Raw genomic sequence first — 18733 nt, 5'->3', positions numbered from 1 at the left:
GCCCAGCACAGTCCTGTACCGCCACAAGTGCCAAACACAGTGTCATATGATGGAAGTGATTTAATAAACGAGAGCAGAATGCAGCTCACCCACACAGTCAAATAATGTTTGTTCAAATGCTTAGAGTGGCAGAACTACAAATATGCAACTAAAGTAGTCTGTTGCAGTTAAAAGTGTGGTCACCATGGCACAGAGGTGCTCTTTGTCCTGGTTTCACATCACAGTGGTCGGATTTATCTTCATGCAATATGTCTGCTGGTAAAAATCGAGTATGAATCAACTTTTCTTTTGATAATTTATCAACAACAAAAAACCCAAACAAGAGTCTGTTTGATTTGCTCCCTCGCAAGTAGGAACTGACATTAACACTCACATATTCACTCACAAATTAAGCAGCACAGGCTGTTGAGTAAGGAGGAAAACAATACCATTCTTTTAAAAATAACATGATTACGATGAAAATGATGATTATTAAGGCTACTCATATATAATATTTATATAATTTTACGGCAAATAATGGGGAGCAACAGCAACATAGATATCAACAGTTTGCAAAAGTAACTGACTGCATTGACATAGTGTCCTATTTTATTATTAGGAAATGATTACCTCCAGTAAATACACCTCCAGGCCCCCTGCACATTGAGCCCAAGTCTGTTGGTCAATACTTCATGGACACTTTGTGTCCCTCCCCCCGGGGCAGAGAGCTTTTAGCTCAGCAGTGAAGTCAGTCAGTGTTCAGTGGAAGTTTGGTCATGTCTGGACTGCAGGGTGTTGGACTGCTGCTGCTGTGGGGCAGCGCCTGCCTTTGGCTGCCCGGCTCAGCCTGGGGGGCTCTGGTTATCTCCGGGGAGCATGAAGCTCTGCAGGTAACTTCACACACTGACCTGTTTGTACTCCGATCTTAATTTTAAATTGCATTATTTACAGCAGATTTATGTAATCTCTCCCGTGCCTTCTGATTTGGCCTTTTGTTTGTTCTTTTTCAAAGCTAATTTTCACTCGGTTTACTATCACATTACTCCTTCTGACTTCTCTTTCGTATGTATCGTATGTATGTGTATGTGTTATCCGCACGGTCGGGTCACAGGGTTAGGGTTAGGGTTAGCCTATTCCAGCTGACATTGGGCGAGAGGCGGGGTACACCCTAGACATGTTGCCAGACTATCGCAGGGCTGACACATATAGACAGACAACAAAACAGACACCACACTCCTACGGACAATTTAGAGTCACAAATTACACCTAAGCTGCATGTTTATTGGGAGGTAGTGTGGGAGGAAGTTGGAGAGACGCTGACATGGGGAGAACATGCAAACTCCACACAGAAGAGCCACAGGCCGGAGTCAAACCACCGGGGTCCCTCAAGGCTCTGTCCTTGGTCCGCTCCTCTTCTCGATATACACCAACTCCCTTGGCTCTTTCATCCACTCGCATGGCTTCTCCTATCATAGCTATGCCGACGACACCCAGCTAATCTTCTCATTTCCCCAGTCTGAAACACATGCAGCAGCACGTATCTCTGCATGTCTGGCCGACATCTCCCAGTGGATGTCCTCGCACCACCTCAAACTCAACCTGGGAAAGACTGAGCTACTCTACCTCCCAGGGAAGGGCTCTGACCTCTGACCTCCACATCACTGTCCAGAACACAGTGGTTGCCTCCACAGAAACGGCCAAGAACCTTGGCGTAACTCTTGACAACCAACTGTCCCTCTCAACAAACATCACCCCCACTACCAGATCTTGCAGATTCTTGCTGCATAACATCAGGAGAATCCGCCCGTTTCTCACCCAGAAGGCAGCTCAGGTCCTGGTCCAGGTCCAGGTCCAGGTCCAGGTCCTGGTCCAGGTCCTGGTCCAGGCGCTGGTCATCTCACGCCTGGACTACTGCAACTCCCTCATGGCAGGTCTGCCTGCCAAAGCCATCCGACCTCTACAACTCATCCAGAATGCAGCTGCTCGATTGGTCTTCAATCTTCCCAGATTTTCACACAAAACACCCCTCCTCCGCTCCCTCCACTGGCTACCGGTGGCTGATACGCTTCAAGACTCTAGCTCTGGCGTACTCTGCTGCTAACGGTTCAGGTCCTACTTACATCCAGGACCTTGTTAAACCCTACACCCCTGCCCGTCCTCTACGCTCTGCATCAGCCAAACAGCTGGCGACTCTCACCCTGCGTGGGTCAACTTCCCTCAGAACCACTTCCAGACTTTTCTCTGTCTTGGCTCCCAAATGGTGGAACGAGCTCCCCACCGACATCAGGACCTCAGACAGCCTGTACATCTTCCACCGCAGGTTGAAGACCTATCTCTTCCAACAATACCTCGGTTAAGTCATAGTCACCTAACATATAAAAAAAAATAAAAAAATTCTTAGTCTTTTCTCTTCTTTTTCTTCTTTAACATATAGCACTCCTTTAGCGATGACAGTTAGCTCTTAAAGTTATGTACTTACTTGGTTCCTATGGTCTATGTCTACTTCCATCAGGTTGAATGCACTTATTGCAAGTCGCTTTGGACAAAAGCGTCTGCTAAATGACATGTAATGTCATGTAAAAAACCAACAACCGGCAAGAGTGCTAACCACTACACCACCGTGTAGCCTGTGACACAACATGTCATTTTTTATGATAAGCTAGTTCTTGTTATAGTAGCTTATTTTCTAAAATCCTGGCACCATGTTGGTTCATACTGCTTTTATTTATATTTCAGGAGACAAGAGGAGGTGCCAGATCACTGCAGGTACTATTCATTTACCAGCAGAAAGTCCTGATGGGCGGTAATGTTGCATATTTCTCTTTGTGCATTATAATCCTTAAAATAAAAGGAATATGGCTATTGGTGCATATATAATTAAGTAATAAAATACACGGTCACCCATAAAGTTTCCATGAAATGATTGTGACAATGTGATTTATTCTTGACAGACAAGTATATATCTTCTCAAAACTTGATTGATCAGTCCCTTCCAAACATGTCACAATGAAAATGAAACCACAATTTACAGAGGATTGTGTGTGAAAACAAAATTATTCCAACTTTTTGGGCAACTGTGTAACATGAAGTGTTATTTTTTTTTTCACTTTCAGACTCCAAAAATACTTCTTTTTTCTTGTCTTATTTTATGACAGAAAAGAAGTACAAATGAAGGCAAGGTAAGAGAACAATCAGTTTGTATCTGTTTGGTGTTAATTTTTAATGAGAAATATGAAATTCGATACAACTTTATTTATCAATCTGATTAACGAGATATACACACAATAGATTTGATAAGAAAGAAAAGACTCAGTTAACCATTTCTGTAATTAGGGACCGAGCACTAACGGTGCGAGGACCCTATTGTAATTGGTCCATTTATTATTATTCTTCACAAAAATAAAGCGCTAATTTGGGGCCTTTATCATATTCCAAAACTCACCATTTTTGGAATACACGTCTATCTTCCGTGAAATTTACGTATTCTAGTATTTGCGGGAATGGGCGTGGCAAAATGACTCACTAGCGCCCCCTATATTTCATTCCCTCTCACAGGTTTGTCGTAGACACACTAAATTTGGTACATACGTGTATCATGGGAAGACGCACCAAAAAGTCAGTGGAAGCCATGTCCTAAAACGTACAGGAAGTCGGCCATCTTGGATCGAATATGGAATTTTTGCCATTTCCAGGTTGCATACTTTAACGAACTCCTCCTACAGATTTTACCCGATCAACTTCAAACATGGTCAGTACCATCACAAGGCCTTTGGGATCAAAAGTTATCCAAATCTTTACCGAAGGTCACACTATGTGGGCGTTGCATGCCCGCAAAATATGGCGTCTCGCCATCTAGCACCAGACTGGATAACTTGACCATACATTGTCCAATCTGTCCCAAATTTCACACACACGATTAAGGTCCAGCCCGGGACACACCCACGTGTCAATAGTGACACACAGTCATAGCGCCCCCTGCTGGCTACAGCAACTATTACGTTTTACACCTACCCCGAGCACAGTGGTAGGAGACACGCCATTTGGGACGCATAGGGACTGAGCCCACATCGCCGTGCCCGACGTGGCCTCCCCCAACGGCTCCACTCTGCTCGGTCCCGTTCAGTCCTGCTTGCAGGCCTAGTTCACTATTATGTCACCAGCGAATAAAATAAGAGGTCAATAAACTCTCAGACTGAAATAAACAACACCGGTAGAGCCGACTCACCCAATCAGTCTCACACTACACTCCCAAAGTGAAATCAGTGGCATAATGTCTTTTTAAGCATTTTTGTTTTTCAAACTGTTTGTTTTGGCACCAATCAGGGCAGCATACTTAGGTCTGAAAAAACAATAGTTTGAAGTAAAAAATAGCTAGTTATATGTGTTTATAAATGTTTGTGATAGGAGGCTTACCACAGTGTTTATTCTTTCCACCCGTCCTCCCTCTCTTCCTGTCTCAGGTGGAGGTGTACAGTGTGAAAGTGGACTGCACTGTGACGTCTCGTTTCGCCCAAACCGTCATGACCTCCAGAGCTCGGAACAAAGCAAACGTTTCCCAGAAAATCTTCTTCAAAGTTGAGCTGCCTAAGACCGCCTTCATCACCAACTTCAGCATGTCTGTCTGTCCTACTTGTTTTATGACATTTGTGTGTGACATTATTTATCCTTGCATCATTTCCCACTTGTGCTCTGAAGTTCATTTTTATGATGAACACATATATTGTACTTTCCTTAAGTTGCATCATGTCTTTCTCCATCTTTGTTCCTCACAGGGAAATTGAAGGTCAGGTGTATGTTGGGGAGGTGAAGGAGAAAGAGAAAGCAAAGAAACAGTATAAGAAGGCTGTTTTCTCTGGACAGACTGCTGGACTGATCAAGTGAGTCAGTCAAGATAAATATATATTAAATACACATTCATAGAAACATTATGTGGGTGGGCCCACAGGTATGTGGGTATGTGGGTGGGCCCACAGGTATGTGGGCCCACCCCCCGCAGAGTAGGGCATAGGGGTCGGGTGCAGTGGGAGTCGGGCAGCAGGCGAAGGCGGGTACCTGGGCGTGCTGACCCCCGGCTCTAGCGGCTAGCTCTGGGGACGTGGAACGTCACCTCGCTGGCGGGGAAGGAGCCCGAGCTTGTGCGGGAGGTGGAGCGTTACCAGCTAGAAATAGTTGGGCTCACCTCCACACATAGCGTGGGCTCTGGAACCAAACTCCTGGAGAGAGACTGGACTCTCTCCTTTTCCGGAGTTGCCCAGGGTGAGAGGCGCCGGGCGGGTGTGGGGATACTCACAAGCCCCCGGCTGAGCGCCGCTGTGTTGGAGTTCTCCCCGAGGAACGAGAGGGTTACCTCCTTGCGGCTGCAAGTCGCGAGGAGAAGGTCTCTGACTGTTGTTGACTGTTATGCACCGAACAGCAGTTCGGAGTACCCGGCCTTCTTGGAGTCTCTGGGTGGTGTCCTGGAAGGGGTACCGCCTGGAGACTCTATAGTTCTTCTGGGAGACTTCAACGCTCACGTGGGCAACGATGACGGTACCTGGAGGGGGGTGATTGGGAGGAACGGCCTGCCCGATCTGAACCCGAGCGGTGTTTTGTTATTGGACTTCTGTGCTAGTCATGGATTGTCCATAACAAACACCATGTTCGAACATAGAGTTGCTCAAAAGTGTACCTGGTACCAGAGCACTCTAGGCCAAAGATCGATGATCGATTTCATTATCATATCGTCAGATCTGCGGCCGCATGTTCTGGACACTCGCGTGAAGAGAGGAGCAGAGCTATCAACTGATCACCACCTGGTGGTGAGTTGGATCAGGTGGCGGGGGAGGATGCTGGACAGACCTGGCAAACCCAAACGTGTAGTGAGGGTGAACTGGGAACGTCTAGCGGAGGCCCCTGTCTGCAGGGTCTTCAACTCACACATCTGGAAGAATTTCTCCAACATCCCGGGTGAGGTTGGGAACATGGAGTCCGAATGGGCCATGTTCAAAGCCTCAATTGTTGATGCGGCTGGTAGGAGCTGTGGCCTGAAGGCCGTCGGTGCCTGTCGTGGCGGCAACCCAAGAACCCGCTGGTGGACACCAGCGGTGAGGGAGGCCGTCAAGCTGAAGAAGGAGGCCTTTCGGTCTTGGCTGGCCGAGGGGTCTCTGGAATAAGCAGACAGGTACCGTTCGGCCAGAAGGGCTGCAGCTGCGGTAGTCGCTGAAGCAAAAACTCGGGTATGGGAGGAATTCGGGGAGGCTATGGAGGAGAACTTTCGGTCGGCCTCAAAGAGGTTCTGGAAACCGTCGGGCGTCTCAGGAAGGGAAAGCAGGGCTTGGCCCAAGCTGTGCTCAGCGGGGGCGGAGACCTGCTGACCCGACCTGTGGATGTCGTCGGACGGTGGAAAGAACACTTTGAGGAACTCCTTAATCCAGCCAACACGTCCTCTGTAGAGGAGGCAGAGTCTGAAGACTCAGGGGAAGACTCACCAGTAACCCTGGCAGAGGTCGCCGAGGTAGTCAAAAAGCTACCCGGCGGCAAGGCGCCAGGGTTGGATGAGATTCACCCTGAGATGCTGAAGGCTCTGGACACTGTTGGGCTGTCATGGTTGACACGCCTCTTCAGTGTTGCGTGGAGGTCTGGGACAGTGCCAGTGGAGTGGCAGACTGGGGTGGTGGTTCCCATTTTCAAAAAGGGGGACCGGAGGGTGTGTTCCAATTACCGTGGAATCACACTCCTCAGCCTCCCCGGAAAAGTCTACTCCAGGGTGCTGGAAAGGAGGCTCCGGCCGATTGTCGAACCTCGGATTCAGGAGGAACAATGCGGCTTCCGTCCTGGTCGTGGAACAACGGACCAGCTCTTTACCCTTGCGTGACTTCTGGAGGGGGCATGGGAGTTTGCCCATCCAGTCTACATGTGTTTTGTGGACTTGGAGAAGGCCTACGACCGTGTCCCTCGGGGAGTCTTGTGGGGGGTACTGCGGGAATATGGGGCACTGGGCTCGTTGCTACGAGCTATCCGATCCCTATATAACCAAAGTGAGAGCTGTGTCCGCATACTCGTCACAACATCAAACACGTTCCCAGTGGGTGTTGGCCTCCGCCAGGGTTGCCCCTTGTCTCCGATTCTGTTTGTGGTTTTCATGGACAGGATCTCAAGGCGCAGCCGGGGGGAGGAAGGGATTCGGTTTGGTGACCTAAGAATTGCATCTCTGCTTTTTGCAGATGATGTGCTTCTTTTGACTTCATCAAGCCGGGACCTCCAGCACTCGTTGGGGCGGTTTGCAGCCGAGTGCGAAGCGGTTGGGATGAGAGTCAGCACCTCCAAGTCTGAGGCCATGGTTCTCTGCCGGAAAACGGTGGACTGCCCCCTCTGGGTGGGGAGAGAGGTACTGCCTCAAGCGAAGGAGTTCAAGTATCTCGGGGTCTTGTTCATGAGTGAGGGTAGAACGGAGCGTGAGATGGACAGGCGGTTTGGTGCAGTGTCAGCAGTGATGCGGGCGTTGTACCGGACCGTCGTGGTGAAGAAGGAGCTGAGCCGGAAGGCAAAGCTCTCGATTTACCGGTCCATCTACGTTCCAACCCTCACCTATGGTCATGAACTTTGGGTAGTGACCGAAAGAGCAAGATCGCGGATACAAGCGGCTGAAATGAGCTTCCTCCGTAGGGTGGCTGGGCTCAGCCTTAGAGATAGGGTGAGGAGCTCAGACATCCGGAGGGAGCTCGGAGTAGAGCCGCTGCTCCTTCGCGTCGAAAGGAGTCAGCTGAGGTGGTTTGGGCATCTGGTAAGGAGGCCTCCTGGCCTGGGAACGCCTCGGGGTCCCCCAGGAGGAGCTGGACATTGTGGCTGGGGAGAGGGACGTCTGGAATGCCCTGCTTAGCCTGCTGACCCGGCCCCGGATAAGCGGAAGAAAATGGATGGATGGATGGATAGAAACATTGCATATCTTTATTCTTATGGACTTATAGGAGAAATTGATGATGTTAACGCTAGTGTCTGTCAGTAATGTTTGTGTTTCATTACAGGGCTTCAGGAAGAAAGATGGAGAAGTTTTCAGTGTCCGTCAACATTGCAGCTGAAAGTAACGTGACTTTCATTCTGACCTACGAGGAGCTCCTGCAGAGGAAACTGGGCCAGTATGAGATTCTGACTCGAGTTAAACCCAAACAGCGAGTCCAGGAGTTTCAGGTGAATCGTGTTCATGTTCAAATCATAGATATAAAACAGTTTTATCTATGGTTCAAATCCTGTCTCTTGGTGATTTCAGATATTACATGAGTAGTTTGGGTTACCTTACAATGATGTGCGTTATTAACTCTGTGTGTGTGTGTGTGTGTGTGTGTGTGTGTGTGTGTGTGTGTGTGAAAACAGATTGTGACAAACATCTTTGAGCCTCAGGGCATTTCTCATGTGCACACTCATGCAACTTTCCTCACCAATGAGCTGCTCTCCCTGTTGGAGAGAATTGTCACAGACAACAAGGTACACATTACAGCAGGCCTTGGAGGAAGTTGAATCTGTGCATGTTTTTCACTTCCTGAATCCCAGCTGAAATGTCCTTTAGTTCACATAAAATAAAACTGCTGACACACGAATTAAGACTAAGAGGAACTGATATAATCATATCCCATTACAGGCACACATCTCTTTCTCACCAACTATGGAGCAGCAGAGGAAATGTCCAGATTGTGATGGAACACTCCTCGACGGAGATTATGTCATCAAGTATGACGTGAACCGAGCAAAGAGTCTCGGGGACATTCAGGTCAGCAGTCAACAAATACTGTACTCAGTATCTGATGCGCCATATAGAAAGAAATGAAAATCTTTAAGATTCACGTTTAAGCCCATATTGTGAAAAGTGTGATTCATAAGGTGCTATATAAATACTGTGAAAATATCAAGATGCTCAATCCACTGAGATTCATAAACTGTAAACTTTAAGTGAGGCGTCAGGACTTCTGTAAAGTTGTGATGTCACAACTATATATAGAGATTTAGATAATGCGTGATTATTAATCCCACTCCATTTATTGGAAACATGCAACCTGCAAGGACAAGGACACCTGGAAGATCCTAGTGCTTGTATGCTGCGCAGGGCGTGTCTTATCAAGAAAAGGAGTGGGATTCATAATAACAGTGCCATTAAAATCATTCCTCTGCTGCAAAGATGCAACAGAGACACCATAAGCGCAGATGCTCAAGACCTGGAAACACTTTCCAATCAGAGCAGACTGGGCTTTTTCAGAAGAGGAGCCAAAAGAGACAGGTGCTAAAACAGAGAGTTTCAGTCACAGGGTGAATACAGGTATTTGAGACTGACAATAAAATGATATAAATTTAAATATTAACATGTAAACATTGATTAATCTTTGATTAAATTGCCCAACAAAATGAAATGAAATAACTGTATTTTAGGGGAATCGTTTTTGCAATCTCCTTGTTGCCTTGTCATTCCTTCTTGTATATTACTGCTCTTGATGACTCTCTTCCCTTCAGGTTGTGAACGGATACTTTGTGCACTTCTTTGCTCCCCCTGACCTGCCCAGAGTCCCAAAGAATGTGGTGTTTGTTAGTGGAAGAAAGATTATACAGGTGAAAGACTCTTCAGACTGTTGATGTGTTTCAAATATACTGATAGACGCACACATTTTGACCTCTGAACCTGTCACTCTTTGCAGACAAGAGAAGCATTGCTGGCCATCCTCAACGACCTCCACGAGGAGGACCACTTTGCCCTCATCCTGTTTGATGACAAGATCATTTCTTGGAGAGAATCACTTACCAAAGCAACCAAGGAAAATGTGAAAGAAGGAATGGATTATGTCAGAAGGATACGTGAATCAGGAGGTAAATAGAAAAAATGACACCAGCCTTAAATATAAAAATCACTCTCAATACACTCTCATATTATACATAAGGTGTTGTGTGTTTCCCTTCTAGCAACCAATATCAATGATGCAGTGTTGAGAGGTGTGAACATGCTGGCCAAAGACAGGCAGGAGAAGAAGCTCCCAGAGAGGAGCATCGATATGATTATTTTAATGACAGATGGAATGCCAAATGTTGGTGAGCATGCCATACTGGAGGATATAATGTATATTTGTGTCAGAACAAATTGAATTAACATAGTCTCTGCTCAGCATCACATTTCTGCATGTTGTGTGTTTGAAGGAGTGTCCTCCCTCCCGAGGATTCAGGAGAATGTGCGTTCTGCAATCGGAGGAAACATGTCTCTGTTCTGTCTTGGATTCGGAGATGATGTGGATTATTCCTTCTTGGATGTGTTGAGCAAACAAAACAAAGGAGTGGCCCGCAGAATCTTTGAGGGTTCAGATGCAGTCGTTCAACTCCAGGTAGATTCTCTCTTTGAATACATTTTTGAGCCAATACAAAGATTTGTGTAAAGTTAAATGTTAATAATACCAGCGATGCCACATTCACCAAAGTTATTTTATCACTTTTTTATGATTTTATCAAAAAACTTAATGCATGGCACATTTTGTACAGATTGATGCAATACGATGCGTGAATGCATTTATTCCAGGGTTTCTATGAGGAGGTGGCCAACCCTCTGCTATCAGAGGTGGACCTGCGTTATCCTGACAACACAGTGGACTCCCTGACTACCAACCACTACAGCCAGTTGTTTAACGGCTCAGAGATCGTCGTGGCTGGAGAATGGGTGGACAATGACCTGGACAACTTCATATTGCAAGTGTTTGGCCAGGGGGTGAGGAGAAGAAAATTACATTTTAAGACAGAGTTCAGGTGGAGGGAAAACTTGCTTTTAGTAATTAGGGCCACGGGGCAATTGCACCGAGCACTATTGTTAAACTGTGGATTTTTTCTTCTTCCTCTTCCGGACACAATTTCGTCCCGTTACTCGTCCTGCAACTCTTTGAGTGCAAAATTTTACATTGAAGTGAATGGGGCGGCCAAAAAAAAATGAGCGAAAAAGAACAATAGTTGGAGATTTTCAAACGTCTACTTCTCCGGCATAATTTCACAGAGAGACTCCATTTAAACTTTAAACAGTAGACACAAGTCTTGTGTGTCGGTGTATTAATCCACGTTTCGATAGGTCATATAGTTTTTTACCAATCCCTGTTCAATGACCATGATCATTTTTGGAGAAATTCTGAGATTATAATGGGTGTGTATTGCACGGAATGTTCGTGTCACAGTGTGTGACATCATAGCCAGAGTGTAGAGGGAGAGAAAAAATTGTCAAAAAATAATTTGTAAACTGCGCTCCAGGCCGCAAATTCCACTCTACAGAAATAATTTATACATAGAAACGTAGGAAAATTAGTCTTCTCCCTCACAATCCTCTGGTAAAGCTGTCAGGGTTATAGTTTGGGCGTAAGATGCAGAGATGATCCACCAACACCACCAACAGCCTCATTGGCTCCCATATTAAAAACGCAGGAAGATTTCTGCAGAAAAGCATATTTAACAGTTTTTTAGATCGCTTTTACAAAACTATTTCTTCATTTTTCTTCACAAAAAACATATGTAGACGTTGAGGAAGAACTCGGGACGCTCAAAGTGAAGTCGGATCAATGATAGGTATTATGGTTTTGCCAAAAATGCTTTCTGTTCGAGGCCAGAAATTCCAGTCTGTCCACCTCTGGCTGCTGTCACTGTGCCGGAACATTCTACAGCAGCAGTTAATTCCGTTGATTGCTCTGCTCTGATTGGTCGACCCCAAAGCCTTTCATCCTTTCATCCATCTCTCACAGAAAGAGAGAATCAGACAGAGAGACAGACAGACAGACACACACACACACACACACACAGGTAACTTTATGTGATTTAAGTTACACACACGCGCGCGCAAGCACTCACACTCCTCCACATACACGTTTCACACACACACACACACACACACACACACACACACACATTTTGAGGTTATAGGTCATAGGTTGCTGCATAAATAAATACTTGTAAAGGAATGCTTGTTGTGGGTGTGCTCTTTGTATATAATATAGTATCATAACATTACTAGTATTAATTGTTTGAAATCTCTGAAGAATCTCATCATAGTGTACACACACCGGCAGTAGCCTGTGGCCCTTTCAGAATTTCCCCAGAGGAAATTTTCTACTTGTTTTGTAAAATATTTCTTTCTAATTTTCTGTCCCCTGTAGTTTGAGGGGGATTTCCAGGTGCAGGGCCAGGCCGTTATTGTGGACTGGGATGTGATTTACCCAGATGACAAGTACATCTTTGGGGATTTCACAGAGCGTCTGTGGGCTTACCTCACCATCCAGCAGCTCCTGGAGAAGAGGTGTGTTCGAGTTATTTCACTTATGCTGAGACCTTTGTAGGTAAGACTAAGATGCTCAGGATTGATAGTCGCTACCACGGTGTGTTGATTGCAGTGTGTTGAAACACAGAAGACACAGAACTTTAACGGCAGGTTTTCAACCAAAGTGGATAACTGTGTGGTCTACAACAGAGACATATACAAGAGCCCCAAAGAACAAGAGGGTTATACATTGACAATGCTTGCCATTAATTGCTCCACTGCCGGCTTGCTCACAAAGTCAACCACACAGGGAGGGCATGCAGGGAGGCTGGTACACTCATGCAGATCACATGAAAACATCTGTCTCTTAAACTACCATAATATTAATATCCCTCCATAATATAATATCCCCATTGGTTGCATTATAAACCTTGTTGATGATACTTTTTGACTAATACCTGAGAGACTATTATGGATATTGTTTCTTCTTGCAGCAAGAGCGACGCACCAGACGAGAAAGCCAACACCACAGCCAAGGCCCTGGACATGTCTCTGCGTTACAGCTTTGTCACCCCTCTCACCTCCATGGTGGTCACCAAGCCTGAAACTGAGGACGGACCAGACAGCCCTCTCATCATTGATAAGCTTGTCAACCCTCTCAACTCCATGGTGGTCACCAAGCCTGAAACTGAGGACGGACCAGAAAGGCCTTTCATCACTGATAACATGGCAGGAAGATGGAGTAAGGAGCTTTTATTTGATATAAAGCATAAAAAGTCTTCTGGGATTACCGTATTTTCCGGACTATAAGTCGCTCCGGAGTACAAGTCGCACCAGCCATAAAATGCATAATAAAGAACGAAAAAACATATATAAGTCGCACTGGAGTATAAGTCGCATTTTTGGGGGAAATTTATTTGATAAAATCCAACACCAAGAACAGACATGTCATCTTGAAAGGCAATTTAAAATAAAAATAGAATAGAGGCAACAACAGGCTGAATAAATGTACGGTATGCTTACGTTACATGACACAACTGAGAACGTGCCTGGTATGTTAACATAACATATTAAGAGTTATTCAGATAACTATAGCATAAATAACATGCTAAGAAGTTTACCAAACCATCCGTGTCACTCCAAATAACTAAAATCCAATGAAATCTTCATCCTCGGTGTCACTTTTAAACAACTCCGCTAACTCCGGAGGCTACGTCGCTTACGTCAGACTAGACCTAGAGCGCCCTCTTGCGGTTTAGTGTGAAAATAACATGTGAAATGATATACCGGTAATAATGTGTTAATAATTTCACACATAAGTCACTCCAGAGTATAAGTCGCACCCCCGGCCAAAACTATGAAAAAAAACTGCGACTTATAGTCCGGAAAATACGGTAAGCCAATTCACTGTATTACTTTTAATTTGAACCTTGTTGTTCCTGTTTTCTTCAGTTAAGGAAAAACAATTGTCAGAAAAAATGTGTAAGGAGCTTTTAATTTACCATAAAGCATAAAAATACTTCTGGGATTAAGTCACTTCTGCTTTCAACTCAAATTGTATTTTTCCCGTAGCAACTGACTATCAACACATTTCCAAAGCTGACTCCCTGCTACCACATGTGATACCCACACATTTTGGTAAGTACATTTTAAGCAATAGTAGCTGCATGGCTTGTCAGGTCGGTCAGTTGGTCTGTCAGTCCATCACAACAACAATTAGATAGACAGATAAACTGACATGGTCCTTGTAGTCCTTATGACTGTGGGAATCCCTAACTTTTCATTACAATCAGGTCAAGACCTTTACCTATGTAGTAAATTATCTCAACATCTACAAGATAGATATTCATGGTCCTTTCATTTATCCAGAATGATATCCTTTAGTTTATGGCCAAATACCAGCAAAACTATAACCTTGAATCCAGACGAAACCTGTCAAGTTAATTTGTTTTATTTGTTCTAGCAGATGAGTCTTTCCCATTCAATCAGATTTCAAGCCGGTGCGGAAGCGGTGGAATCACTTTTGTCTGCACAAGTAAACGCCCCTTTGAAATAAAGAGGTCCCAGACTATTATACATTTGTGAATTAGTCTGGCGATGCCAGGCTCACGAAATTCATGACTTTAGCGTCAACTTAAGCTGTTTTTGTATTTAGTTAATTTGCAAAAGTTAGCATGCTAACAGGCTGAACCAAAATGGTGAACATGACAAACATTTCACCTGCGAAACATCAGCATGTTAGCATTGTCATTTTGACGTTAGTGTTTAGCTCAAAGCACCACTGTACCAAATGCTGCCTTCAAATAGAACTCATGAGCTGAGGTTTATGACATAGGAAGACTAGTACAGGATGTGCTTGGTTTTCAAGTCTTAAAGTTGGGAGAACACTGCTGCTAGACAACCACAACACAGCCACTAATATTAAGGTTATTGTACAGTCATGGAAAAAATTATTAGACCATTGTTTTCTTCAATTTCTTGTTCATTTTAATGCCTGATACAATTAAAGGTACATTTGTTTAGACAAATATATAATAACAACAAAAATAGTTCTTAAGAGTTTAATTTAAGAGCTGATATTTTTCTTGATAATAACCAAAATCATTATCAAGACAACCATGGAAATGGCTGTAGGTCCATGACTGTAGGTGTCTAGAAACCACCAAGGCTACAAATTTAGCAAGCTAGATAGTGTGTGACGTAATGCAAAAAATATATGTTATGTAACAGTTAGGAGAAATTGAAGAACTTTTATTTTGGAGAGGCGACTTTTATTTTGGTGACTCTCCGGTCTCCTTATGGTTAGAGGAGTCTTGTTTTGTTATCTGCAAGAGCAACAATCCTCATCCTTCTTTATTCGTGTGGCATTGCCAGTGAGTATGTTTATTTGTATTTGTATATTTGTTTAGGAGGATTTAACATGTTGTAAGTTATATTTGTTATATTTGACTCATGCACATGGTTAATATTGTCTGTATTATTTGTTTATTTTCAGTTTTACCTTTTCTTCATTAAAATCCTGCCAAGTACTTCACACGGCCTGATCATTGGAGGAGATTTTTGGAGAGTTAGAGAGTTTCATAACTCAGATGAGAACAGAACAATATAAATATATAAATATGTTACTCGATGGAATACAGGAAATGTAGACTCTTAGGCATGTTGATTGTTGTCATCCACATGGTGAGCCAATACTACATGACATTTTTTTTTTTTAAATCATCAATTTTGTTTATGACTTTCTCTCTGGCGTCACCTGCAGTGGACGGAGATCCTCATTTTATGATCGAGCTCCCTGACAGAGACGACGCTCTGTGTTTCAACATCAACGACAAACCAGGAACCATTCTCAACCTGGTCAGAGACCCAAAACAAGGTCAGTCCTGAGTTCTAATTATCATCATACATTTATTTCCCCTATTTTTTTAACACATGTATAGGTACGTAAGTCACATCTTGCAGTTTACCAATCCCATGATTTTTCCTCAGGTATTTTGGTCAATGGCCAGACCATCGGAGACAAGAAGATTCCCCCTGATGGTAAAATGAACACCTACTTTTGGCGTTTTGGCATCGTCCACCAGACTTTGGGGGTGAGGCTGGAGGTGAGCACTCGGGACATCTCGGTGTTCCAGGATGGCAAACGGGTCAAACTACTGTGGTCTGATACAGCTTCTGTCAAAGGACCCAAGTAAGGACCCTTCAGTGAAACAGAACTATATCTTTCTACATGAGTGATATAAAATATAAAATCCTGTTCAGGATGAATAACTATCATCTCCTCTTATTTCTACTCCAGTGTGGATCTTCTCTTGACCAAGGATCGCAGTGTTACAGTCACTCTAAAGGATTCAGTCAAGTTTGTCATCCTGCTACACAAAGTGTGGGCGAAGCACCCGTACCACCAGGACTACTTGGGTTTCTACACCCTGGACAGCCACCTCCTGTCCCCTTCTGTTCATGGCCTGCTAGGTACAACAGGACACACACATATCTGTAAATCATACAGTAGCTTACCGTGGGGTTTCAGTCAGGGCATTCCCTAAAAAAAACACAACCACATACAAAATACACTCAGGCACTATATGCACTAACACCAACGAGACAGTTGATCTTCAACAACCACAGCGCACACGCACACCACTGTGAATTATAACAGCTATAGGCTTCTGCAGCATCACCACCAGATTTTCCGTTATGTCACTCAACAACTGGATTTCACACTCACACCACATGACACAAAAACCAGCTTCCACATAAGGGTGTTTGTGCAACTTCAACAGATTCAATAAAATATAGCGACAATAGCACCACCTTCAGTTCAATAACAAGATGAAACATGTAAGTAGGGCATATATGCCAAATATTTACAACAGCTATTGCAGCCAGAATATTAGATGTGGCCTAGTTGGGAGCAGGTTATTAAGTGGCATCAACACTGATACAGCATCGCCATCTACTGGCCAAACTTGAGCAATACCAATCAGACATAACCACACAATATGCTGTGTAAAATAAAACACCACAATAACTTTATCTCTCCTAAACAGTAAGCAGTAACACTCACCCATTACTTGTTAATGAAATCCATCCTCCGATCCTTTCTGATGAATCGTTCAATGACCACTGGGCCCCTGGGCCGTTCTGGTACTATGCATCAAAATTTGATTGGCTGATGACACACGTCAGTCAAGATTATAAACAAATAGGAAATCGCAGCTTCAACGAAAGGCTAGCAATACTACTACAGCAGGCCCATGGAGCAGTGATGTGTTTAATGACATCAGGAAAATCCAGCTGAGCTTCACAGAAAATAACTATTCTTTAAAAGTAGTTGAATGCAGACACGTTCAGACACACACTAATTTAATTGTGAAAAAAATGCTTTTTGGATTTTGACAGGGCCAACAGAGAAGGCCCTGCTGGCCCTGACAGCCCACCACTAAAATCATATATGGAATATTTTCCACCACCTACTTTGCCATCAGACCGGCCTGTTTAAATTTACAAGGGGAACTGAAGCCATCCAATGCTCTCCTCAAAATCAAAATTTGTTTGTGATATTTTGTGACCAAAGTCACACAGTAACACAAACAAACTTACTGATTATGGCAGCAGCAGACCAGCAACTCTTGTGTTCTGTGAGGTAAAATGAAATGTTTTTGTCAATGGAATCTGGTGGGTTTGACAAGAGCATACAATCAAATTCCTACAATAAATGTTGAAATGTTGTTTATAGTAAACCAAACCCAGATTAATCCTCTTTCCTGTAGTATAAACAGAGGTATAAATAGATTTGTAGTGTCTTCAAACTTTATGACATTACAAATAATATGAGGCTCAAATTGTTTTAGTTTGCAGTTATCACTGGTAAAGAGATATAGAGGCTGGGTTATTATATTAAATTATATTTCCTTAAAATGCTGCGTTGTCCTCCAGGTCAGTTCTACCATGGGATTGCATATGAGCTGTCAGACCTGCGTCCAGGTGAAGTCCCAGAGAAACCAGATGCCACCATGTATGTGAAAGGACAGGAGCTCAATGTGACCAGGTACGCAAAAAAGTGTGTCCCATCTTTGTGTGGAAGAGTTTGCTTGCAGTGTGTCTGACGTGAATAAACGGTCTACATAACATTTGTGTCGGTCCACAGAGGCTGGCAGAGAGACTTCAGGAGGGATGTGAAGAACGGGGAAAATGTTCCCTGCTGGTTCATTCACAGTAATGGAACAGGACTTATCGATGGAGATGTGACAGACTACATTGTGTCAGGCCTTTTTAAAACTGTTTAAAATTCTTTGTACATCAGTGTCTACCCCAGAAACAATCTAAATCTAATTCACTTGATACATATCTGACTGTACTTAAAACATGAATGATCTGACATCTTGTACTAAAAGGCAAACAAACTTCAATCACAGCATTTTATGTACAATTTATCAGTACAGTTAGAAGGGGAAGCAACACTATCCTAATACAGTAAGAGGAACTGGGAGATAAATATATGAATGGGACTGTTGCAAAAAAGACTATGATTTCTACTATGATTAAAATAAAAATATAATTCATTTCAGTGTTTCAATTTTTCCAATATTGCTCATTTCAAACCCTTGTGTTTTGGATAAGAAATAAAGAAATACATTCAGCCATGAAAGAGAAACAAGATTCAAGTGAGGAAAACACACACACACACACACACACACACACACACACACACACACACACACACACACACACACACACACACACTAATAAGTACATCTTGAAATCAACCAATGGATAAACGAGTCCCGACTGGATGAGTGCAATTCTTAACCTTACGTAGCAAATGAACTGAATGTCTCTGGCCCAATCATCGCATAGTTGCATCCCTCATGGTTCCTCTTGTTACTCTTAGAGTCCTGGAAAAGTTCCTCCAGGGCAATAGGTGTCAGTATGCAACCTCAAAAACAATGTTCATAATCTGCCATTAGACGGGTAGAAGAGAGATGTTGAAGCTCTTGAAATATTATGACTTTATTC

At 43.8% G+C, this 18733-nt stretch overlaps 1 protein-coding gene and 1 pseudogene across 6 annotated transcripts; both read left to right on the top strand.

The window, feature by feature from the left end:
* The first annotated feature begins 461 nt into the window (after window positions 1-461).
* Window positions 462-18287, top strand: LOC131965228 (inter-alpha-trypsin inhibitor heavy chain H3-like). Of its 6 annotated transcripts, none has more exons than XM_059328483.1 (22): window positions 462-869; window positions 2716-2745; window positions 3135-3158; window positions 4440-4594; window positions 4752-4856; window positions 7983-8145; window positions 8329-8439; window positions 8594-8722; window positions 9457-9552; window positions 9639-9807; window positions 9901-10026; window positions 10132-10313; window positions 10505-10690; window positions 12114-12253; window positions 12709-12956; window positions 13667-13696; window positions 13787-13852; window positions 15477-15590; window positions 15704-15905; window positions 16014-16186; window positions 17654-17765; window positions 17865-18287. In XM_059328483.1, exons 1-22 carry the CDS (start codon window positions 756-758, stop codon window positions 18001-18003), a joined length of 2814 nt encoding a protein of 937 aa, XP_059184466.1. In that variant the 5' UTR covers window positions 462-755; the 3' UTR covers window positions 18004-18287. The 6 variants fall into 6 exon arrangements, with proteins under 6 accessions (XP_059184466.1, XP_059184467.1, XP_059184468.1 ...); XM_059328488.1 differs by having other exon boundaries at window positions 760-869; window positions 3093-3158; XM_059328484.1 differs by lacking the exon at window positions 3135-3158 and having other exon boundaries at window positions 463-869.
* Window positions 879-2702, top strand: LOC131965311 (uncharacterized; annotated as a pseudogene).
* Window positions 18288-18733: the final 446 nt, after the last annotated feature.

Source organism: Centropristis striata, chromosome 3 (assembly GCF_030273125.1).
Source record: "Centropristis striata isolate RG_2023a ecotype Rhode Island chromosome 3, C.striata_1.0, whole genome shotgun sequence".
Classification (NCBI taxonomy): Eukaryota; Metazoa; Chordata; class Actinopteri; order Perciformes; family Serranidae; genus Centropristis; species Centropristis striata.
The sequence above is the reverse complement of the archived record's forward strand: the minus strand, read 5'-3'. Positions and strand labels throughout refer to the sequence as shown.